The sequence below is a fragment of the Centrocercus urophasianus genome, unplaced genomic scaffold (assembly GCF_019232065.1).
Source record: "Centrocercus urophasianus isolate 14NV4802_14NV808 unplaced genomic scaffold, USGS_Curo_1.0 seq_5, whole genome shotgun sequence".
In the NCBI taxonomy this organism is placed as follows: domain Eukaryota; kingdom Metazoa; phylum Chordata; class Aves; order Galliformes; family Phasianidae; genus Centrocercus; species Centrocercus urophasianus.
This window is the reverse complement of record NW_024885088.1, coordinates 5,189,063-5,214,500: the sequence shown is the minus strand read 5'-3', so window position 1 is coordinate 5,214,500 and position 25,438 is coordinate 5,189,063. Positions and strand designations below refer to the sequence as shown.

General features: G+C 40.0%; 1 protein-coding gene across 5 annotated transcripts in view; it reads right to left on the bottom strand.

The window, feature by feature from the left end:
• ARHGAP8 (Rho GTPase activating protein 8) overlaps positions 1–17,007 on the bottom strand; it is a 76,470-nt gene extending 59,463 nt beyond the window's left edge. Inside the window, exons 1-2 of one of the 5 annotated variants that reach the window (XM_042834976.1) lie at positions 16,875–17,007; positions 15,236–15,344 (exon numbers count right to left, since the gene is read on the bottom strand). In XM_042834976.1, the coding sequence (XP_042690910.1) occupies positions 15,236–15,300 (65 nt within the window). In that variant the 5' untranslated portion in view covers positions 15,301–15,344; positions 16,875–17,007. The remainder of the gene's footprint in view (positions 1–15,235; positions 15,345–16,874) is intronic. The other 4 variants (XM_042834977.1, XM_042834978.1, XM_042834974.1 and 1 more) reach the window with 4 other exon arrangements.
• Between the last annotated feature and the right edge of the window lie 8,431 nt (positions 17,008–25,438).

Sequence of the window (25,438 nt, the reverse complement as noted above, 5' to 3'; positions counted from 1 at the left end):
TTCTGGCTTTTGAGCAGCAAAGTTACTGTACAAGTGAGAGCAACCACGATAGCATTAAGCATTTGCAAACATTTAATGCATAAAGTTACTAGGAAGCTAGAGGTAAATCAAAGGAGGAAGGAGGAGAAACCATCTGCTTGGTTTTCAGCTTACTGTTCCCTTGGGGCAGCAATTAGAAAGTTTTCAGTTACAGGACAAATTTACTGCAGCACCCTCGGAAATTGATTTCCCGTTGACCACAGCATTCTCTGTTCTGGGGAGATAACATAATCTCCTTAACAGTGCTTCTCACAACGTCTCCCCGTTCCTAGCAGGCTGTCAGATTTAGTGCCTCCCCTCATCTCACCCCACCAGAAAGGCAATAAAAAAGCCCCCAAAAGAACCAAACTACAAGTCATTTATTAATAATAGAAATTTGGAAGTATTTTACAAAATACTGGATCCTACATCCCTCCACAGGCAAGTTTTTTACTTACTGACAACCCTAAAAGAACATTACTCTATCCAAAATGAAGGCAGCCACAAGGAGAACTGCTTGGCAATGAACTTGCTTCTACAGAGAGCCCACACAAAGGTGAGGAATCCCTCACAACACTTGTCAGTGCAGAGATGCCTTTCATGCTTATACTTTTTGTTCATTCAGCTCTAAAAAATGTTCTTTAAATTTAACTACTGGAATTTTTCTTCATATTTTTCCTGATTTTCCTCCCTTCCATGGACATTCTTTATTTTAAAAGGTGTGACAGCACACCATGTAACATCAGGATGCAATTTACATTTTGATGAGACAAGGCATCTGCATATGCTAGTATTTGCTGAGGGATAGAGCCTACAAAATGAAGTGAAGTAGTGTCAGAGGGTTATTTTATTATTTATAATGCTGCAGCAACTTCGCTATGGAATTTATAAACACAAAACCACAGGAATTGAGTGCATAACGTACTTGCGGAAAGCATATTCAAAACATTTTGCTTTCCTTCTTATATGTTATCTGAACTACATAATATTTTCCCTCAGTGTGCTCCTTGCACAGTGTCTACCAAACTCAAAGTCTGTATTTTTAATTAGCAATTAGTTTCATGTATTTTGCATTTTAATTTCATATTCTTTATCTATCTATCATTTTTCACTGGCAATACATTGGAGAAAGTTAGCTAGGAAGCAAACATCAGGAGAACTAACAGCTAGAGCACAAGATGGTATATTTTTGCACAACTTTCATTTTAATCACAGAATGACTGAAGTTGGAAGCGACATGTGGAGGCCATCTAGTCTAATCCCTGCTCAAGCAGAGTCACCCCGAGCTAGTGCCCAGGCCCATGTCCAGGCAGATATTGAAGACACTGCAAAAGGAGAACCCACAACTTCTCTGAGCAACCTGTACCTGCTCCCCATCTCCTCTGTAGCACAGAAATGCTTCCTGCTATACATATGGAACATCCTTTTCTTCATTACTTGTTCACTGCTTCTTGTCATCACACCAGGCACTCCTGAAGAGCTTGGCTGCACCCTCCGCACTCACTTTTCAGATATTTGTATACATTGATGGTGTTCCCCCTGGACCTTCTGTACTCCAGCCTGAATAGGCCCAGCTCTCTCAGCTTCTCCTCACAGGACAGGTGCTCCAATCAGTTTAATAATTGACTTGGGCCTAGTTCAGATAATGTCAAAACCCTGCCTTGCTATTCAGAGGCTATCACATCTAAATATTTTTTAAAAATTAAAAAAAAAAAAAAAAAAATCAAGAGGATCGCTGTATTTACACATACATCATGGACTAGGTTTTAAAAAGGAAACACAACTTCAGCAGCAGAGTAGCTGTACATCCAGGGGTAGAATATGAGCAGTGCAGTTGTCATAGCCATCCTTCTCTGCTTCATAGAATCATAGAATGGCCTGGGTTGAAAAGGACCACAATGATCATCCAGTTTCAACCCCCCTGCTATGTGCAGGGCCACCAACCACCAGACCAGGCTGCCCAGAGCCACATCCAGCCTGGCCTTGAATGCCTCCAGGGATGGGGCATCCACAACCTCCTTGTGCAACCTGTTCCAGTGTGTCACCACCCTTCTCCCATCTTCTGTTTAGGATTTTGTGCAAGTTCTGTGGGGTGCGTTACTCGAGTACACAGAACACACACAGACTCAGTTTAAAATACCACTTTTTGACAGTGGAGTTGAGATCTGCAGGTGAGTTGAGTACTGCAGGTGAAAATACAGCAAAATCCAACCGCATTGTGCTGACCAGAGCAGAAATGGGAAGTATGGAATAAAAATAAAATAAAATAAAATAAAATAAAAAGAGGTGGCTGGAATTGCTCTTAAAATCACTTAAAGAAAATTGGGTCTCCTGTTCACTGCAGTGCCTTCTTTCACAGAGATAGCAGAGATGCACCCTGCAGCTGGACTGCAGCTCTCTGCCAGGCTGCCAGTTGCACAGAGAGCTTTCCATGCAGCGAGCAGAGCCGCCTAGTGGTGTTTTGGGCTTTGCACAGCGCTGAGATATCCAGAGCAAAGTGAACGTAGTTACAAGACGGGAGAGTCAAATACGTTGTTATTACTTCCACACATCAATATTGACGAAAAGTGTTACCGAACCCTGAAGTTCAGGAAAATTTAAGTTCAGCTTTCATTTTATTATGTTTTCTATTCGGACTCTATTCCCAAATTAATTTTACCGCTGTAATAATTTCCATCAATTTTGGTACAGTAAAAATAAACACATATAAATTCCTAGAGCTGGCCACATTTCTCTGAAATGTCAAAATACTTTTAACCAAGCTTTCCGTGAAAAATTCATTTTAAAGAGAAAATGTAGTTCAGCAATCTAGAAAAAAAAATAAATTGAAGGATGACTATCATACACACAGGTTGCTATATTCTTATTTACAATGAGGAAATTATTACCTTGAAAAGTTCAGTGCAAGTTGATACAACTTGTCCAACTTCCAGATGATCCATGTGAGGATACTCCACTCCACTTTAAAAACATAATTTCTGTCCTTAATTTTATATATACAAATTGATTTCCGTACCACATAACACATAAAAACATCCACGCTACAATTCAAAGTCAAATACTAGAAATATTTCAGTAACAGGTCCGTGTTAAATCTGCCCACAAATTTTAATGTGGCTTCGGTCCTTAGAACTTAATTTGACACATCTGTATACAGAGCTTTCAAAATTAATAAAAATCAGTTAACAATTTATAACAGTTAAAACTAGTCATCTCCATTGGAAAAAAAAAAATATACATACTATGCTGTTATATTTCTGGGACAGAGAACAGATAATGCATGAATTTACCTATTCATAAGGCTAAGATAAATAAATGAAAAACAAACAAACAAACAAACCTATGTTAAAATAGAAGAGTAGAAAGTAAAAATGAAATGCATATGTTCTTAAAAAGAATCAGAACAGACTCTATCATTTTCTATCACGTTCATTTGGGGGATTCTGAGCTTCTTTTTATGTAATGATCAGAGAAGAAGCACACACAGGGGCTAATTCCTGCAATGGATTGAGACACAGCCTTAAAAATCAGAAAGAAGGGAAGACAGTCATCCTGTCAAAGTCTTTGTGCTCTATCACACCAAGTTACATACTGATCAAACAGTGCTGAATTCTCTGAAAGCGATTTTCTACTAGTCTTATGGTGCCTCAAAAATGGGAGAATGGTGATTTTTCAGTGATGGTAAATGTCCTAGATTTGGAAAGAAACCCAAGTCCGTGCTGCTTTTTTTGTTTGTTTGTTTTTGGTTTGTTTTTTTTTTTGTTCTTTCCTTCATTTTTTTCTTTGCAGGATTTACTGCTGGATAAACACTGAATAATTGTTATCAACTATCTAAAGCCTCCATGCCATCTGAATTACTTTGTTTCTTTGGAATTTAATGCCACCTTGACAGTAAGACTGTGCTCTAATGCTCAGAGCACGTCCACGTAACTGTTCTGGATCACAGAAAGCAACTCCACACAGCAGAGCCCCCAGCACAGCACACTGCCACATAGAAATCTCAGCTGACGTCCCAGCTTGGCCGAGCAGTAAGTGTGATGAGAGTGCTTGTTATTTGACACTTTGGTGGTCCTCACCTCCATCATGCATGACACACAGTCTCCTACAGGGCCTGTACATGTTCAAGTTGCTCTTGATTACTTCTTTAGCTCCCACATCCACCAAGTTTTTCATTCTTTCTTCTCCCCGTTCAGCCTTCATTTTTGCTCATCTCTTTGTTTTCCCTTCTTCCACCATGATCCTTGTTTTCCACATTTTTCCTAGCTACTTTATCCTGGCCTAATTCTTCTCCACAACTCTTTTCTCTGTTGATGTGCAAGATCTTCTGCCTAGACTCCTCCCTCCTCCTCCCTCCCAGCACAGACAGACTTCAAGTTTCTGGGCCGTACATGAATGAGTGAGCTACCAAAGCTGCAGGAACTAAGAGGTAACAAGCCCATTACTGCAAGCAAGATGTTTCTCTAGTTCTCCACATCACTTACAGTTATTCTGTTATCTGTTAGAACAGAATTCTCTCTAAAGTTTGCCGAAAGATCTTCTCTCATTTTAGAACTTCTTGAATGTTTAAAGCTTAAACATTCATCCCTCTATGCTTTCACTGCTTACGCTGCTAATGGTGAAATCTGACTGAATGAGTAAACGCGTATGTTTATATTTCCTTAGCACTTACAATTATACTGGCAGCCACAGCTGCAATTGTCTAATCAACAAACAGTTTTCATTTGTGATATAGTGTTTGGCGACGCTTGATGGCTCAATAACCTGATACACAAACAGTTTGCATCTCTTATTAGCAGCATGAATATGAAGCTTACTCTACATTCATCCAGTGGGTGTGTAGCAGTACAGATAGCAGAGACCAGTAACCGAATAACAGAAACAGCAAACATTTTCATCAAATATAATAAATGTAAATATTCTAATCAAATATGGTAAATGTAATTTTGAAACACTCTCTTAACCCCAATTGGTTTGACCTTGTTTAGAACACAAACTTACTGATGTTGAAGGTGGGAGATGCTTACATGCTATGTAGCACTTGATTCAGTGATAAATCAGACTACACTTTTGATGCCTTCAGTGCGTAATATATAACAGCACTGCATTCATTCACAATCATCCACTCTATACAAAATAAAGTACAATTGTTACACTGTGTAAGAAAGCAAATTTCCAGCAAGGAGGATGATAAATGCAGGGTAGCACACTCCTGAAATGAGCAGTTTGGGTGCCATTGACAAGTTTCTCCCCTCAAAGAGAAGCTTGTGGGAGTGCAAAGTATTAATTCTTTTTTTTCCCTACGTATACACACACACACACACAAAAAAAAAAACTTAGAACATAATTACTGAAAACAGTACAGATGATGGATTAGGACAGAAATATGAAAGTGCAGGGTTATTGCCTCATGCAGGACAACCAAACTGCTACTGCAGCAATGGTGCAGCTTGGAACACCCTTTACAGGCTGTTCTGGGCCACAAACTGCCCCATTATGCTGCTAGAACAACTCTGTTCACTCCCATCTTTACTTCAAAGAGGGGAACTACTTATAGTTCCCAGTTAATAGGGAAAGATGCCACATAGGCCTCACTAACTTAAGAAAACATCTTCCCACAGATCTACACTAGAGATAATCCCAAAATGTACTGCAAAAAGCCTGCCCCTATAACACTTGCTGTGACCATCCCTTTGCGAAGTCTTTCCCCCCAAGCCTCAACTTCCCTGCTGGAAAAAATTAAGCATGTCAGAATGAAATATAAATTGTTTCTCTACTGCATACAAATATCTGCATGTATCAGCTATTCCCAGTTCTAAAAGCACTGAAGTAAAGGGATTATTTCTACCCTTTACTAGCAAAGAGCTTTTGGAAATGCTCTTTTGTTGTTTGAAACACTGCAGCTATTTTCTTATCGCATCCACTCGTTCATCTGGCACAGAGCAAGCACATGGAAAAAAAGTGCCTAATGTGTAACCAATTAACAGAAAGCCATGTATGCCTGCTATATTGTAAAAGCAAAATTATCTGAACGTGGGTAAGTGGCTGCAACGTGACACACTACAACACCATGTTTTGATTCAGTGTAAATGTTTATTGACTAAACAAAATTACTGTAATGTAATTATAATAAACATTAATGATCAGTCATCTATGGAACTTGCTTTCTGAATTAGTAAACGGTAATGCACACTAATGTGGCAGAATTATGTTGGCTGAACTCATGTTTAACCAGAGCTTCTGCCTCAAGGGATTAAACACTTTCAATTGCAGACAAGTATATTTTTAAGACTGTATTTTATGATTACATTAATCTGACAAGTTACTGGACAAAGGGTTGGTGTATTATGATAAAAAGGTTTTGATTTTTTTAATTGCATAATTATTCACCAGGGATTTCTCTAGCTGGAATAAATTAAGGCTTGTAAAATAAATAAATACTATTCCTGTTTTTAAATAACACAGGGCCAGTGTTTCCAGTTCTTGTCAAGATGTGGCTGTAGTTGACCCAACTTACCACCATCCCTCCCATAACCTAGCTATCCCAAAACGAAACAGGACTTCACAGAAAAGGAAAAGAGTTCCAAAAGCCCACGTTTAGCTACAAATCTCAATTCAAAATCAAGTAAAATGGTGATAACAGCACATAACATTCCACTGTTTCTCTATTTACATGGGACCAGCTCTTCATCTGAGCCCTAACGTGCTGGTTGCCTGCAATAATTATTTCTCCATTAAGTCACAACTACTAAGGTAAAACGTTTTCCTCCAAGCAAATTTGTACGTTACCATAACTTACTTTGAAAGGCAGGAAATCTAGAACCATAAGGCCTGGCAGTGTTTCCTAAAGGAGTTCAGTGCTTGATGTCAGCTCAGTTGACCAAGCAGCCTAGCAGATGTTTCTAATGAGAACTCAGTCATTGATCAGCCAAGGAAGGCTATAGCTTTCAAACCAGTTTGTGTATTCCATAATACCAATTCAATCAAGCTAAAAAACAGCTGCTTCAAATCTAACCTTGATCCCAAATTCTTCAACCTCAATTCTCCCTTTTTACTCACAACACCACATCTTATCCACAGAATCTTACTCTTCAAAACGTCTCCCTTGCTAGATGCTTTGGAGCTATAACTGAACAAAAACTGAGGGATAATTTAATCTCTCAAGAGTTGCTACTGTTCTCTTCATGTTGGAATTTTAAAGACAACGTTAAAACGTTTACTAAAACTCACTACAAGGTCACAAATACTCTATTTGCCAATTTTTATGAGCAAAGCTATCAGTTTGTGAGAAGTAACATTTATGGAAGAACGTGAAGAATTGTTGTAGGTGAAAAAGTGCAAAATAATACATTTGTAAAAGACTGTGGAGTAGAGGAAACTAGAAGAAGAAAAAGAAATAGAAAAAGAAGGGGGAAAGGAGATAGGGAAGTCAGATCTTTCCACAATAAATAACAGCTGGGTAAAAAAAAAAATAGTACATTTGAAGTTTGAAATGTAGCTAAAAAGCTTCCTATTCATTTTTCCCTCTTACTCACTATGCTCATACTTCATAGAGATCAAATTCCCTTGCCTGATATGGCATACAGACCTTCAAAATCCTAGTTAAAATCTGCATGAGAAACATCTCATGGCATGGTTCAGTGATGCAGTGTGACCTTCAACTTTCTCTGTACCAGATCAGAAAAATTGAGGTCACATGAAAGAAAGAAATTATCCAGCATAAATGAACTCCATGAATTCAAATTTGCTCAAAAAGTTCTGGCAGGTTAACATTTTATCTGAAAGATTTATGTGATGTCTAGCATCTCCTGCCCTCCCCATGCTGATATAAACAAGAATTTATGCCTTTTTGCTGCCCCCATGTACTCTGACTAACTTGACAGCAATGGGATTGTGCATTACTACACAAACTAGATCAAATTCTTAATGCTGGGCCATCTGCTTGCATGTATATTTAGTAAAAATGATTGTGAGACCATTGCACCATTATGAAGGCTTCTACCCTGAACACTTAATCATCTTTATAAAGGTTTTTTCTATATCCACATATCTGTAACTGCACCGCACAAGCATGCACAAAGCATCATCCTGAGCCATAATCAACATTTAAAACATCTGAAAGATAAAAAAATCCTACTTCTAAGGTACAAAATCTAACAATTGAAAGATACAGAGAGAATCCATCAGTCTGCATGAAATACTACTAAAAGATCATAAGATGTACTTAACAACATTGGTATCCATATCTTTTTGAATTATATTGGTACTTTCAAATGTATGTTTGCTAACTGCTACACAAATGTAAAGATATAAATGCGTTTACCTAACAAGGCCATACTGTTTGTTTATTCTTCTTCCCTGTAGCACATCAGAAGCATTGAAAACTTTGAGAAATGTTACATTACTTCTATGCTGAAGTAGTCTTTTGTGTTGCTACAGTCTGAAGTACTATTGCAAGAGTAATGACATGAAGGTCTGAATTTAAGCAAGAAATAGAAGGAATGATAAGATGGATTTTTTTGTGTTTATTGTTGTTGTTTGTTGCTGTTTATTATTATTGCTATTGTTATTACTATTATTAGATGTGGGAAAAAAAACTGTGCTAAGATTCCAGGCTGTAAGCCCTTCAGGTAACCTCAAAGTTTGTGTACCTATAAACTTATCATTTTATGCACCTTCAAACAATATTCCCTCTGATATGTTTAATAAATATTGAATAAGCAGTATATAAACAAGAAAGTGCAGTTTGAGAAAGATTCAAGAGGACAAAGCTAACATAAGTCAGCTGTGGAAAGCAGAAAGGACATAAGTAGAGGAGGAGAATATACAAATTACCAATAAATGCAATGACAGGACATAAATGATGTTATCAGACAAGAATTTTCTTCTATAACTGCCATAACTTAAATCTTAACCTTTTAAATAAATCTCCATTTTTTCTTTAACAACCCTTATACTCTTCCCAGCGATTGGCAAGAAAATGTTTGCAAATGTTGGCAAGAAAAAATTTGTTCAGATTGGTAAGTATTTGTGCTGTAATTATCTTAGCTGTTGGCCATAATTAATAAATTAATAAAGAAATAGATAAAGAAATAGCTATTCTAGCTGCTTCTCAAACCAGCTTTACCTTTTTTAGTAGTGGCTTAGATGTCAGTTGCCTGGAAAGAACTCAGAGCCAGCATGAAAAGTCCTGCCATTCTCTCAGAAGGTCAACTGAAACTGTGCAGCACCAAACAAAGCAAAACATGGCACATTCTCCCCCACTTACTAGGTAAGTTTTCACTTACAGTGACACGCTACTGTGAAGTCTGGAAATCCCATCAGTGTAGCAAAATATCTGACAGTGTTTACTGCCCCTTCCAGTTGAGCATAAGATTTTTCCTTAGTTTACAATTTCTTAGGTGGTACTTTCATGGTACCTAGTTGGTACTATTCTGTACTGAGACATCTTCACTGTCTCTTCAGTACGTAACTAATTCCTTTGCATGGGTCTTACACAAAAGGAATATAAGCCTTTTTTAAGTGATAAGAAAATGAAGCACGAGAAAATCTGCCAGGCTGTCAGAGGGAATAAGAAACAAATTTGATATGTGAAGCTAGTTATAATCAATTGCTTAAAACTTACTGATTTTTTGTTCCTATAAATGCAGTTCTTCTTCCTGATTTAACTGCAATTGTATCATTAAATATTTATAGATGGGAAGCCAGCAGGTAACAGCAAACAATCAGTGAGGCCACCACACACAGAACAAAACTTACGACACTCATAAAAAAAGACCTATATCACTTGTATTTATGTAACACCATTATGCAGTATGATACTACATCCAAGCTCTACTTGCAGACAGCTGTTGAATCAAACGGTTTTCTTCTTCTTTTTCTTTTTCCTCTCTCTCTTTTTTCCCCCCATTTTTCCTTCAGTATTTTCCTTTGTGGATCTTAACAACATATCTTTTATCATGACTTGTAGGGTTCTGACTGCAAAGATAAGGTTACAACTGTGAGTTTGTCAAGTTTGCTTAATCTTTCTGTCAAGCAAAACAGTATGTATAATAAATCCAGATGCTGAGGCAAATAAAGCTGCAAACAGAACCTCAACTAATTCTGCTACCCAAACTGTCTCAAAAGAATTTCCTTACCACCAAGCAAGCTCAAAAAAAAAACAAAAAACACTGCCAAAACAAACATCACCCAGTGGACACTCTGGAACAGGGAAGATAATATTAAGCCTTCAGGCACTGTTTTTTTTTTTTGTTTTTTTTTTTCTGGCTTACAAGTTTAACCTCAAAGCTCACCTACCCGTTTAGTGACATTCCTGCATACACACAGTGAGGTTCCATCCCCAGGGAAATCAGTCAGCACCATATCTGACCTCAAGCTGATCTGGGATAGGATCACACATTCAGGTAATTACTTTTTTTGTCCCAAGCAGAGCATCAGTTCTTACTATAAAATTCTCTTCTGAAGTATTCAAGAGTTGTCCACATTCTGTTGTGAGTCACCTTTCTTTCCCTGTGGCACTCAGTGTCAGCAGAGGCTGAAACTGTCATTTCTCAGTTTCTAAATACAAGGTAAAAATACAGTAAACCAATAAAATAGTTTTCAGGAAAAAAAAGGGGCTTTTTGTTCATATTTCATCCAATAGGCAATAATAAGCATGATATCCATGCAAAGGTACATAGCGATACTAAACTGAGTGGTAAATCTAAAGCTACAATGGTGTCCAGATTACCATATATCAAAGCCAGAAATAAAAGAGAAGCTGGGATCTTCAGTATTCTCTAAATCTGCAGTGCTCAGCCTGTGTTGGTAAAACATTGCTCAAAGCCTGCTTTGAAGAGCACATGCCAAAATTTGGAATTCCAGCCTCAGACTCTAGTAAGTGGCTTCTCAAGTTTGGGGCAGCTTCCAGAATTGGAGCCTCCAGTGACACTACAGACTTCTGTCAATAAGGAGGAGGAGGGGGGTGGGAGTTGATAATGACCTTGTACCATTTTCCTGGCCATCCCTTGTTTGAATCTACCCCAAGTTGCACCTGCTTATCTGCACGAGCACTGTGGTAGCCAGCTAAGTGGCACTATAAATGCCTGAGAATCATAGAATCATTTAGGTTGGAAAAGACCTTCAAGATCATCATGTTTTAGAAAGTTGTGGTGAGAACAGACATCAATTATTCCCTATAAGGAATTCCTGGTGAATATTTCTCTTGAAGCTCTGGCCCTTACAAGCATGATCCTGCAACACTGTGCCAAAGGCAACATAATCCTCAATGGTTGTGGCAGCCAGGGAAAAGAGGAAGCCCAAAGCCTCCAGCAGGCTTGATTTCAAAGTTTGAAAAGCCTAGCATAATACAAGTGCTGCACAACATACATAAAATGTCAGGCTAAGAATCTACTGTTAAAAGAAATATCTCCAGAATATACTTACATTAAAAAAAAGTTAGGTATCTTTAGAATGGATGAACCAAAGAAACAGCCCTTCAGGCAGACATCACCGTAGGGCAGTGAAGTTACACTGCTGTGGATTTTGTTTGGTACAGACAGGACTGATATCATTAGTCTAGTCACCAACACAAAGGCTACCTCAGTCTTCCAAGTTAGTGACCCTGTTTTCAGTTCTTCACAACGTTATTTGCAGGCTGAAATCTTCCAGACTTAAAAAGAAGCATGTGAATATGATGTGAGTTCAGGAAGAATTACTGAGAAGGCTACATGAATGCTATCCAAAGGCACCTGGACAAGCTTGAAAGTCTAGTGAGGTTCAACGAGGCCAAGCCTACACTTGGGTCACAGCAATCCCAGATACGTGTACAGGCCAAGAGAATGATGGTCTTTAAAATCTCTTCCAACCCAAGCCATTCTGTGATTCTGTGGTCTGCCATTTTCTTTGAATGACGAAAACAAATACAATCTCCAGTTCTGGAATAGATGAAAAAAGTTCTCAAAGGAATGACTGTATATTTAGGGTTTCCAAAAGGGAGAGAGGGGGAGAGATGATTTTTTCTTCAAAAGACTAAAAATACAAAGAGTAGCCTGACATAAAGAATTGGCTTGAGAATCAAAGAAAAATGAGTGTAGTCACTAGTCTAATGAAAACACAAAACTAGTGCAAGAAGACAGAATTCAGAGCAGGCCACTAATTCCCAGAGCCTGACACACAGTCACAGATTCTCAGAGGCACCAGCAATCTCTGGTACAGTAAGTGGCAGCACTCATTTGATCCCAAATTTCTTATGAATATCTGGTTTGACATCATATTCCACCATATTCCACATTTACAGGATTAGAGGATTGCTATTTCTCACATGATCATCTGCTCATGCTACTTACTCCCCATCTGCAGTCACTGACTGCATATGCTGTGAAAATTATTGTCATCATAGATCAAAGATTATGCCTCCAGAAGACAGATTGCAGGAGGAGGAGAAGAAAATCTCAAAAAATATGGGTTGCATCAATATCGCATGAAGTGCATTCCGTAATAAAGAATGAAAGGTTTGCTATGCATGAACAAGGTAAGACTTTCAGTAGAAGCCGAGAAGAAATACTTTTCTTCCTTGAATCATTCTTGTTTCTTCCGTCAGCTTTTGCAAGTCAGTTATTATATTTGGGTCTCTTTTAAACGTGCCTTATTATAGCAGAAGGGCTTACATTAGTTTGGGTCAGGGCATACTGGCAATACTACCTGCCAGCCTCTCATTTGATGAATCAAAAGCATTTTTTTTTATAGTTTTCTCTCTGAAAAGGTGGTTGTCAGTTTTTAAACTGTCAGGCTTGAGTAGTGTACATATTCAAGAATATGTGCCTTATTACAGTAATTTCCAGCAATGATTCTAAAATGAAGGTTTTTTGGCAATAATTTTACTATTTTTCTGCTTTTCTATTGCCTTTTGGTTAGCCTGCTGACTCCCCAACTCCCACATTTCCACAGTTATTACTTTCACTCACATATTCTAAATTTATTCTTTTTTTTTTCTTACAAAATAATAATAATAATAATAATAATAAAAGAGTAAGACCCAGATTTTCCAAAATTAATTTTTGCAGGTTTTTTTTTCTTCATTAAAATGTTGATATTGCCCAGACAACCTTTTTTTTTTTTTTTTTCCCCTGTGAAAAATCATAGCTTTTTTCTTTTTAATTATAAATCCTAACTGCACTTTTTCACATTCCTGGGCATGAACATATCTGCTTCTGAAGTTCAGCTGCACTAATGAAATCAGGGCATGTGCAGGAAAGCCGCCAGATACAAACATCATTTATTTTTTCCTTCAGAAGCAAAGGGAATTCCAACCTGTGTGACACGCCTGGCTCACAAGCTTGTCAAAGGTGTGTCGTGCTACAATGGCTGCATTGTCTGCCTTGAAAAGGGTTATGCTGGTGCAGAAGGTGGCAAGAAATTATGAAAGATTCAATAAGAGCTGGCAGTGTGCGCTTGCAGTCCAGAAAGCCAACCATATCCTGGGCTGTATCAAGAGAAGTGTGACCAGCAGGTTGAGGGAGGGGTCTCTGCCCCTCTACTCTGCTCTCATGAGACCCCACCTGGAGTACTGCATCCAGTTCCACAGCCCTCAACACAAGAAGGACAGGGAGCTGTTGGAACAAGTCTAGGGGAGTGTCTCTAAGATGATCAGGGGGCTCGAACTCATCCCATACGAAGACAGGCTGAGACAGTCGGGGCTCTTCTTTGGGACATGGAGAAGTCTGCAAGACATTATAGCAGCCTTCCAGTACCTGAGGGGACCTATAGGAAAGCTGGAGAGGGGCTTTTTATAAGGGTAGGTAGAAATAGGACAAGGGGAAATGGTTTTGAACTGGAAGAGGGTAGATTTAGACTAGATATCAAGAAGAAATTCTTTACTGTGAGGGTAGTGAGCAGCAACAGCAACGTGTTGTCCAGTGAGGTTGTGAATGCTCCCTTCCCGTAAGCATTCAAGGCCAGGCTGGATGGGGCTTGGAGCAACCTGTTCTAGAGGGAGGTGCCCCTGCCTATAGCAGGAGGTTAGAACTAGATAATCTTAAAGGTCCCTTCTAACCCAAAGCATTCTATGATTCTATGATTCTAAATCTGAAATCTCAACTGTGGACACAGTGAACATTGAGTTGCCTGGATCCCCTCATTTCCACCTCTCAGAGGTGCATCTGTAGTCACATTAACATTTTGCTCTATCACTTGCACAGTCTGGAGGAGTCAATCTTTATCCCTATCTTTGAGTTAGAATCGTAGAATTGCTCAGGTTGGAAAAGACCTCGAAGATCATCAAGTCCAACCACAACCTAACCATACTACCCTAACTCTAACAACCCTCCACTAAATCATGTCCCTGAGCACCACATCCAAATGGTTTTTAAACACATCCAGGGATGGTGACTCAACCATCACCCGGGGGAGCCTATTCCACTGCTTAACAGCCCTTTCTGTAAAGAAGTCCTTCCTGATATCCAACCTTTAAGTCCCATAAAATGTAACACATCTGTAATTTTAAGAAAAAAATGATTATTAAATAAAATTGGAGTTTTAATTACAATAATGTCTATCAAAGACAAGTGTTCAATTATATCTGAATTTCAAACTCAAGCCAGACCAGTCAGGACAGCATAAATGCCTACAGCTATACTACACACAAACACTTTTTACCAAGGTCAGTTTTGACTTTGAACAGTTTATCTGAAGGAAAAACAAACAAACAAACAACCCTGTTACACTTAAAACCCATGTAAGCATACAGAATACTTACTCAGCTCTGTGAAACAGTGACTTCAATCTGTATACTTAAAGAAATGCTTAAGAAATAGTAAGAGGAGTACAAAAGTACTGCTTACACATCTTCCCAGCTGTACTATTATTAAACATTTATTCAAACGAGAAGATCTTAAAAACACAGTTTAGATCAACTATGGCTATTTACTTTTTGAATTCCTGCTCTAACAATGAAAAAGGGAAGTCGCTTTCATTTCACATTTTAAAGTCAGTTCCACTGCTTATTTTTATCTGAAGCCACTGGAACAAGCAACTTATTTGTGTTAAAGCAACTTTTAAAAGGAACCTATTTTGTTACAGAATCTTTATCTGTTTTAGTTCTATTAAAAGTCTCTTCAGCAAACTGCTAAATTTGAGATGAAATGGCATGTTCTTTAAGAAAACGTGCCAAAGATTAGTAACAAGTCTGTGCCAAAAATCACACTTTGATCCCAAAATGTCTTACAGAAGCACAGCTCACCTCTCCTCAGAAGAGGTTTTGGGGCACAAGGGAGGTTCCTTACATCCTCTGTCTCTGAGTGCCATTCAGGAAAGAGCTTTCACTCCTGTACCCAGCCGCATTGGTTGGACTTGCAGCATGGAAAAAAACAGACCAAAGCAGGTCAGTGATCACTCAGCACAGGGACTGAATAACAGACTAAGAGCTCATCTGTGTCAAAAAGAGAAAAATGTAAAAATCTCAGCAAGGCTACAACATTACAACACAGCATAAAGGACAGGAGACTCTTTGCTGTGCGCCCCAATGCATTGGTAATGTCATCCGAAATCTGTGGGAAGGGGAAAGACATCTGGAAATGGGCTTTTCCGTCAGATTTGGGGCAAGCTGTTTAGTCACAGAACAGGCGCACGAAGAGAGGCTTAGCCTCTTTTGTCCCTGCTGAATTTCGGCCTCTCAGTGGATGACTTCTACCAGGATGCATTCCCAAGGGCAGCTGTAGGGGAGGAATTGCAGGAATGCTGGCAGCAGCTCCCCGGCTGGACTGGCTCCAAACTGCACTCTGGGCCACTGCAGCTTCTATGAGCTTTGGTCAGCCTCTGCTAAACCCTGCCCTGCTCCAACCTGCAAATCCCGCTGGGAAATAAAGTGGCAGGACCACCAACTGGGACAGCTGGACAGGTCAGAATGGAAGAACTCACAAGAGGAGTTCAGCCCCTTGTGCACATGCACAGTGATACTGATCTTAATGGCATATCATGTTTTTTTGTGTACTCAAGGCGGCAGCCTTTATGGTTGCATAAAAAAATATGCTGCAACACTGAAAAATCAAGCTAATCATACACATATTACGACAGCAATGAAGAATAGTCACTTTTTCAACGGGCTGGTAGCAAAGGAGGAAAGAAAACCGTAAAAATACAGTATGTCAGTATATAGCAGGAGACATTCGGCATGAGATTCTATGGCTTCTAGTTACAGTGTTGGAGGTTTCTACACTCACAGTTTAAGTGGTATCTAGACAACCATCTGACGCTGCAATCTTTCCAGCGCCTTCCCCCTTCCTAGTGATGTTTGACAGCAACGTGAGCTTCAGGCTCGAAACAGGTCTCACATGCAGAACGTTTGGTCCTCCCGCAGAATCAGCAGGCACGTCCACAAGAGCGCAAACTCACCCACCAGCCATCAGACAACACATTTTGGACATAAGGAATCCTCCTGAACTCAGTCATATCCCTGTGTAAACAGCCACAGGGCTCAGCACTGGCACCGACGAGCCAACAGCCACATATAACACTGGTCAGGGTATAACCCTACTGTAGGTTAAGGCATAACCCCTTCCCTCATTGCGACCTTTGGATCCTATCATTGTGAGAGCTGTAAAAACGAAAGAGCCCTGGAAGGGATGTGCTCACACCTCTGCTTCAGGCTGGCTCAAAGTCAGCGCTCTCCAAGTCAAAGCTCTCACCACAAACATCCCCTCTGCGTGTCTCTGCAGGGCACAGCTCACACACACACACACACACATAGGAGAAAGAAGGCTGGAGGGAAGCCCCAAACCAACTAGCCGCCCATCCACCTTCCACCGAAGAACAGCACACTCAGTTCAGGTCCTTGGGAAGAGAAGCCCACCCAGGGCTTGGCTGAACGCGCGCATACTCACACGCAGCTCCAGAGCTCTCTGCGGTCCCCTGCAGCTCTACGCGAACAGCCCTCTGCCCTCCCGCAGTCTCGCAGCTGCTTTTGCCCTTCCCGGGGAAAACCCGCGCACACTCCCGAGGACAGGAGCCAGGCGGGGCCGCTGCTCGCCGCCTCTCTCCCCGTGCCTCCGGCGAAACCCGGACGGCCGTGCCGGCCTCACGTACCTGGCGGCGGCGGTGGGGCCGGCGGGCACCACAGGTGCTTCCCCAGGCCGGGACGAGGCGAGCGGGCGGCGGTGGCGGCGGCGGGAGCAGCAGCACCGCCCCGGGGCCGGCCTCACCTGCTGGCGGCCGGAGGAGGAGCGAGGCCGGTTCGGGGCACGGAGCTTCCAGCCCCCTGGAGGAGGCGAAGGTCGAGGCGGCCGCCTTCACCTCAAGCACGCGGCGGGGAGAGAAGGGGAGAGGAGAGTCTGTCCCGAGGCGGCTTAAAGCCAGCGTGGCCGCGGGGTAGAGGCGCTGCAAAGTCCCAGATCCTTTCACTTTCCCTTCCTGCCGCAGGACCTGGCAGGAGGCGTGAGGCTGAGGGTGCTGCCTCCCCGCAGGGTCGCTCACCGTCCCAGCTCCGCACTCAGGGAGCCTGGGTTTAACTGAATTGGTCCAGAGGGGAGTAAAACCGGATGCAAAAATGAGATACGGAAATTAATCTCATTTTAATGCCTCTGTTGATGAGGGGGAAAGAAAAATCAGATAGCAAGTTTTTGAGAGTTGCCGTCTGAGTACTGTAGTGAACGTCCAAAGAATGGCAGCAAGGCTTGTGAAGGGTTTGGAGAATGTGTCTTGCAAGGAGCAACTAAAGGAACTGAGGCTGTTTAGTCCAGGGAAGAGGAGGGTGAGGGGAGAGGAGACCTTATGGCTCTCTTCAAATTGTGATCTTCAAAGATGATTGCAGCGAGAGCAGGGTTGGTCTCTTCTCACTGGTGACAGGTGGCAGGATGAGGGGAAATGGCCTCAGATTGCATCAGGATAAGTTTAGGTTGGATATCAGGGAAGTTTTTACAGAAAGGGTTGTTAAGCACAGGAATAGGCTCTCCAGGGAGGTGGTTGAGTCATCATCCCTGGATGTGTTTAAAAACAGTTTGGATGTGGTGCTCAGGGACATGGTGAGTTGTTAGAGTGGTAGAGTACAGAGTTAGATTGCGGTTGGACTTGATGATTTTTGAGGTCCTTTCCAACCTAAGCTGTTCTATGATTCTGTTGGCAAAATCAGCCTCTGTAGTTCACTCAGTGATGTGCAGCAGAAAAGCCAAGTACAGCCCTTGTGCAAGGCCTGTGTGGTGGCTTTGCTCCATCTATCAGGGGAGCGAACAAGTGACAGCTGCCCAGTGTAATGTCACAGCCTATACAAGTACATATACTCTACAGATGACTGACACATAACTTTTCACATGGCTTTTTCGCTAGTGTGTGACACCAGTAGCTCCTCCAGGCTACCCAAACATCCCTATACCATTAGGAGTGGTCCAAAGTACCATTAGCATCCTAATAAAGATAAAATACTCCAAATTAGTGTTCTGTCCCAGTTTTGCCTGACCTGTTGTTTTCAAAGTGCTTCCTTGTACTCGTGATGAGAAGTGATCATTGCCAGGAAGAGGGCGGGTATTTGGGAAGTCAGCTGAGATAAATCAAAGGAAAAAAAAAAAAAAAAAAGAAAAAAAAAAGACACAAAAAAGAGGCACCAAGACACCAATTCACTGAGTCACAAATTGCCGGATGCTTCCGTGATTGCAGGAAAATGCTGCCAGACTTCCCTTCCTTGCTGCCACTGGAGAGGAGAGGCTGGGTACAGCCAGAACAGCTGCCCCAACGGCTCCAGCTGCACTGTGTGTCCTTTATGCCACATTTCCAAACAAAAAGCAGCTCGCTGTGAACTCATATCTGCCTCTGAGTTTCTTTTCTCACTTCTGTCTGCCTGGAGAAGCTTCCTAATCACCCCACGTGATTAGAATTAATATGAACTATGTGCTAAATGCACAACTTTGTATTTCTGCCATTAAATTTCATGTCATTTCTTTCTGCTGTCTGCAGATTCCTAGAATTCTTTCCACAGGGTATTCCAGTCTTCTCTGTTGTAACAGCAGGTCTTGGCTTCATGTCATCAGCAAATTTCATTAGCTTTCATCGGTTTTTGTGCCAAGGTCACTAATAAAATTTTAACTAAGATTAGTTCTGAGATCAGTCCCTATGGAACTGCATTAGTAACATCCTTCCATCTAGAGCTTCCTTTTCAGCTCACGCTATTGTCCTTACTTTTCATTTCTTACATTCATCCACATCTCTTCATCTTAATTAATATTTTCTTGCATGGCATCCTCTCAAATGTTTTATTGAAGTCCAGATAGATTTGATCTATGCTATTTTCATTGTTTGAAAAACTGATTTATCAGAGAAAGAGATGGGCTTAGTCTGGTATGTTCTTTCCTTGGTGAAGTCCTGTTGCATTTTAACAAGTTTTGCATTTACCTCCACATCTTTAATTAGTTTTTCATTCAACATTTGTTCTAAAGCTTTGTGTACTAATAAGGTCAGATAAAAGAGCCTGTAGTTGCTTGGATCACTTTTTTTTTCTCATCAGATCCCCCAAAAAGTCTCCATACTTTTCCAAGTCTTTCCTGAGCTGTGGTGTCCTCTAGGTGTGACCTGAAAGTAAAGCACAACATGCTTGTGATTGATTTTGGACTTACTCCTCAGGCTGAAAATCCAAATGTTACATATATTTTTTTGCCTCAAAGACTGCTTCAGAGGTCTCTTTTGCAAAATCTTGCAATCAAACTGCATGGTTCCCAGATTTATTTACCATCATGCCTTTGGGGCTTTATGCATGCAACCTGAATGCCCTACGAGTGCTTTGTGTGTCTTTCAAATGCATTACTTTTTATTTGTATTTTTATCATTTTAACGTTTTGTCTGCAACCACAAAAGAGCACAAAACAGTGCTTCTAGTTTCTTCTTTATGGACACTTCCAATTAATAGGTGTAGAATAAAACTTATTATTTTAAAGCAAATCATTTTGCTTGTGTCCTGTTGTAGCCAACTGGTGTCTCAAAATGAGGTGTGGAAGTAAAGTTCATGGGTAAGAGAATAGTAGGTTTGTCCTACAGAATCCAGAGTTATTTCTCTTGCATTACTTTGGTCTAAGAGATCTCTTTCCATGGATTTTGCCCCGTCCTTAGTTACTTCCCAACTGACTCCAGGCTGCTTTCTTACAGATAGTAACAACCATGGTAAGGTCCTTGCTGAGAGTTTTAATTCCTCAGAACTGTAGTGCAAACAGGATGGGAGGAAGGCAAATGCAGACATTCAGCTGGACTACCATACTTCCATATCCTTCCCTGAGCATGCAAGTTTCTCTGACTTTACCTTATCTCCTCTATGTCCTTGTGTGTTTGAGTAAATAGGACGTTGAGAGAACTTCAGATGGGCACCGACCCATGACTCTGAGCTCAGTTTGTAGAGAAAGATTATCTAGAAATTTTGAAGAGGGGAATGTCCAGTCCTTGAGATCTCCTGAGCAGCAGAGTTCAAGTCAGAGCAGTGATGGCTGCAAGGACTGTAGGATCACTGAAAGACTTTAGCTCAGTTGTTCATCATCTCCCTCTGGGTGAATGTGATCATAAGGCGTATATCACTTGTGTTGCTTTAACTGCGCTGGTAGGTGATCAATATTCCGTAGCCAGGATCTAAAGCAAAGTATAGAATTAGTTTCATCAGACTAAGCAAGTTTGAGTGATGATGCATTGTAGTAATATCAGACTATAGGATTTTACTTGGTAAAGGATATCCTTGGTTTTCTTTCAAAATCAACAGGTTTGCATTGTGGGTCTCTAAGATAAATCTCAGCCCCGAGGGCAACTGACTTTATGCAAACTGAAGGAAAGATCAGCAAAGCCAGCAGAGTTATGCTTTTGAGTAATGCTCTGACATCTTGCCAGGCTAAGCTTACTAAGTCATATAGTCTTTTTTCTCCAAAATAAGGGATTATGATATGGGTTAGTGTACCCAATCTGACTCTGAAATGTGTATATATACCCCAGCATGTTATTTCGTGTGAACAAGAACAAAATGTATGTTATTTGTCATCTGTAAATCTATAATTTATATACAAGTTCGCTTAAGGAATATAATTTACTACTGTTAAAATTTCCTTTAGAGAATGTTGCAAATGAGAGCCTTCCAGTAACAAAAAAAAAAAAAGAAAAAGACTTAGTAGAGGGCACAGCGTCCCTAATTGTTAGCTATTTGTGATGCGTATTGTATCAGTTACCACAATGAATGTAACACGAACACACAAATCCGGTGTTCAGCAGCATTCTTTGTATTTATCTCCACTTTCTACAATGGCAGTGCAGCGCTACTGTAAGAGTAATGAAGAAAAAAAAAAAGTGATTTAAAAAGTGAGAAGAAATTCCTATTATATCACTTCCAGTAAAAATACTATATACATCATTAAAAAAAAAAAAAAAAAAGAATTGCTTTTTTTTCGGGTCTTGTTTCTTCAGTATTCCCCCCTTCCTGCAGCTTGTCAGAGCCTTTCATTGCTGCAAAAAGAAAGCTGCGATTTGAAAGCAAGATTTAAGTGCTGTCTGAATTTTGGTTTTCCTCTCCATTTGCTTTCACACATGTTTGTGAACTCACAGTTGGATTTCCTCTAACAGGAAATTCCATGATAATTAGCATTAGTGAGCTATGGTGATTGCAGTTCGGTAATTTCACAGGCTCTTTTCAGAATCATTCCCTTTTATAGGAGATGAATGCTAACATGGGCCAAATTCTCAGTTGCTGGGTTAGTGTTACTGAATTAAGCAGTAAAACTATTTATTCTGGCAAATCATGCATGGAATGTTGTGATGCATAGAGTAATTGCAAAAGTAGCACTAGATGACCCACAAATACTGCTGAACCACTGCTGTACAAATACATTTGTTGTTTTAGTAAATAATGTAAACAAAAGGTGAAGTGAGCAGGGCTGGAAATTCCTGGAGGGAAGAGATAAATAACAGTCGAAGAAGAAAGATTGCAGATATTGATTTTTATGAGAAATATGATCTGCAACCATAAGACTTCTGTAAGAACATTGGTCCACCCAGCCAAGGCACTGACTGTCAGTGTAAACCTGATGCGTCAAAAAAGTTGGATACTTTTTGGTGGGGGAAATATGACAAAATCTATCTCCTATGAAGATTTTAATGGAATCAATGAAAGAGCTGGTTTTCAACCAGCGTGTGAGATTTAAATACCTTTCCAATTTTTTTTTTTTAATGGCTGATGAATAATCTTGAAGCCGTCTTTGTTGTCTCAATTTTCTTCAGCACTTGTCCAGAAACCTATTCATGAGTTTCTTCTACTTCATATTTAGCACCTTTCTAAATTATACATAAGGTGATGACTTTACTTTCTGACATGCATTCATCAATCAGAATTTGTTCCCAAGTTATAAACCATGAAGAGCTGGATTTTTCAGGTCATTAACAACTCGGATCTGAATTTCTACCAACAGTTTTGGATCAGTTTGCATCAAGAGCTCTCTAACCGCAAATTAAAAGTGCAACTCTGAGCAGAGTCTCTTTTTAAAAGGACATTATTACCATCAGAACTGAGAATGGAGCTCTTCCCAAATCAGTTTCCAATGCAAATAAAACAGCAAACTGTAGCATCAGCACATCTGGCAGTAGAGTTTTATTAATTGGTTAACAATTCCAATAACATAGATGCCTACACATCAAAGTCATGTAAACAGAGCTCAATCACCATATGGAACTAGACCAAGATGATAATGGGCAACAAAGCAAGGCAATTCTATTCATGTTCCATATGGCTTCTGTTGACTTCCGTTTATTATGCTGCAACTTCTGTGCATGCTATTATGGAGTATCTTGTTTTGCTTTTTAGAATAGATGTATGGAATTAGGAATCCAAATACATTGTTAGTGGATCAAAAGTTCAGAACTAATATAAAAATAACTGAAATTGAAATTTACAAACATGTATATGCATATCAATGTTTCGGTTGCTTGAACCCTAACTTTTCCTTTTTTTTTTTTGTTTTTGTTTTGGTTTTTTTTTGGCTGTTTATTGAAGATGATGAGTAAGCTAAATCTTACACCACAACCAGGACAAATCTGGGAAGGGGCCCTTTGATTAGTTAAACTAATGAAAGATGTCCTCGTATTATAGAATGACTATTACAATCCTTAGGAGAAAAACAAAGGCTACAGCAGCAAATACAAGCATAGATATCTGTTTACACCTTCCTTCATCTGCACCATTCCTAGTGCATACTACAATGTAAATTATTTTGCTCCCTAGCAAGACAAAAGAACATAGATTCTTATTCCCATCATCAGAGGGATAAACTCATTAAGGAACTCACTTGAGAGGAACAAATCACTGTTCTGCAAAGCCCAGTGTTTTTCCTGTTTTCAGCCTACATGTATACTGACATCATTCGGAGCTAATAACTAACATAATTGGATTTTTCACACAGATGCGCTAAGTACACCTTTTGAAAATCAGTTGGCCCTTGCAGAGTGACTTGTCAAAGCAACGTAAGTGCTTTCCCAAGTGACATGGGTGTACAGTCAGAGCACAGTGGTTTTCAGGTCTGAGTCTCAGTGAGTAGAAGGAAGAGATGAGGAGAAAGCAGAAAGAAGAGCCTTCCATCTAGTGGAAGCTTTCTTGTTTACAGCTGACTCAGAACTGCAACCTTAACAGTGGATTTAACCTGATGACCAGCACTCACCGAGCCCTGTGGTACTTACTGTATATTGCAACATTTAACTTCAGATTTGGTGCTTCACTCAGACAGGGATCAGCCTCAAAGCATCTTCTGATTCTCAATGACATGCTCAAAACTTCTACTAAGCACTTAGCGTGCAAGATTAAGTTATTTCAGAAATGAGGCGTGGGGAGCATGGTGTTGCCTTTGTTTTTCTTTCTTTAATAGGAAGGTGACTTGAACAGCAATACTGGTTTGAATTTTGAGCTAACTGCCCTGCATGTAATTTCTTTTAACTTAGATCTGGAGCCTCTCCTTCTGTAAGGTCAAAAGAAAGTAGTAAAACATTTGCTTGGAAATCTTGTAAACCTGAAGCATGTACCTGCAAAGAATCAGCTCTACCTGGCTGGGTGTGAAGGAGAAAATTAGCCTACACCATAAAGCACATGTCACTTCTCTTTTTCCTGTCTCACATACATGATAGTCTTCTGGACAAAAGACAGCAAAGGACTTGAGTGCTTCATTTCCCTAAACAGATGTATGTAACCACAGCAGCACACAAGCAGGTGCTGAGGTTTGAAGCCTCTCATTTGCCTTTTTCTTTTTTTTTTCCTTGAGCAAAGACAGCTGGTAAACTATAGGGAAATTGCAAACTTTTAAAGAAAAGGCTTAATCCACCATCTGAAATTCACAGAAGCATTAAGTCATTATTCAAATGAAAAGCTGCTTTTACCCATTAACATATTTTCATCAACAACAAAAAGAGGAAGATGCTGATATGAGGGGAGATACGTGCATTCTTATTTATATGGTAATTGAATGGTCAGGGAGTTTGCCTGTTATTTTCCTAAGACATGGTATGTGTCAATTAAAACTATGTTGCGCTGCTGTTATAATGGAACCTGGCACCATTAAGAAATCTTTTCTTCTTCATAAGATGTGATAGAGAGAGAGGCATTGAAAGTCATGCAATTTATGCAACCTACTTTGTAACATGATTGCTGGCTTTTGCCTTTCTACAGACAATGCAAAATTAATAATTCTCCTCTGTAACAAGTGACAAGAGAATTATTTCTGTCTATCAAACCCATCCTAAATAGGAATAAGAATATCGCTTCCCGTCCCATAAATTTGCATATTCAGAGTGTTCTGAATAAAATTTGTTGCTTTACAATTCAATGGTTCATATACTTTGTCAATCAGGCTTCTTTCAAGAGTGAAAATATTTTTAAAAGCCAGTGTATAATTGCAATTCTCTTTCATCCAAACAGCACATGCTGTAGATGATGGTGTAAAATACTTGGCCTTCATTTAGTAGGGCAGAATTCAATTGAAACTTATGGGCCTGTGTTGACTGAAGAAGGTCCTAAACATGCACCAAGCTTCTGTGCAAATGAATCCCTCACAGCAATATCAGTCAAAGCTGAAGAGATACTCTGGGAGCACGCATCTTACTGTTCTGCAGGGATCGTTTTAACACCCCAGGTTCATCACTCAGGCTGAGATTACTGCTTAGTGTTCAAGCCAGGGTATCCATTCATCACCATTTAGTGCCTACCTGTCTTCTATTCATGCAAATTCTTCAAGGCGTTACCAAAAATAATTCAAAAAGACAAATTGCTACCCAGTGGTGTTGGTAGCATTTCTTGCTGGACATGCTCATGCATACAGAACTAGCTTTTCTAACTACATAACCTCAACTTGAAAGGAAAGGAGTTGAGGTGCAGGATGAAAAAAAATTAGTCCTCTCATGAATTACAGAGGGCAGAAGCATCATATAGAGAGGGTTAGATGGGGGAGTTGTAGGACTTGTA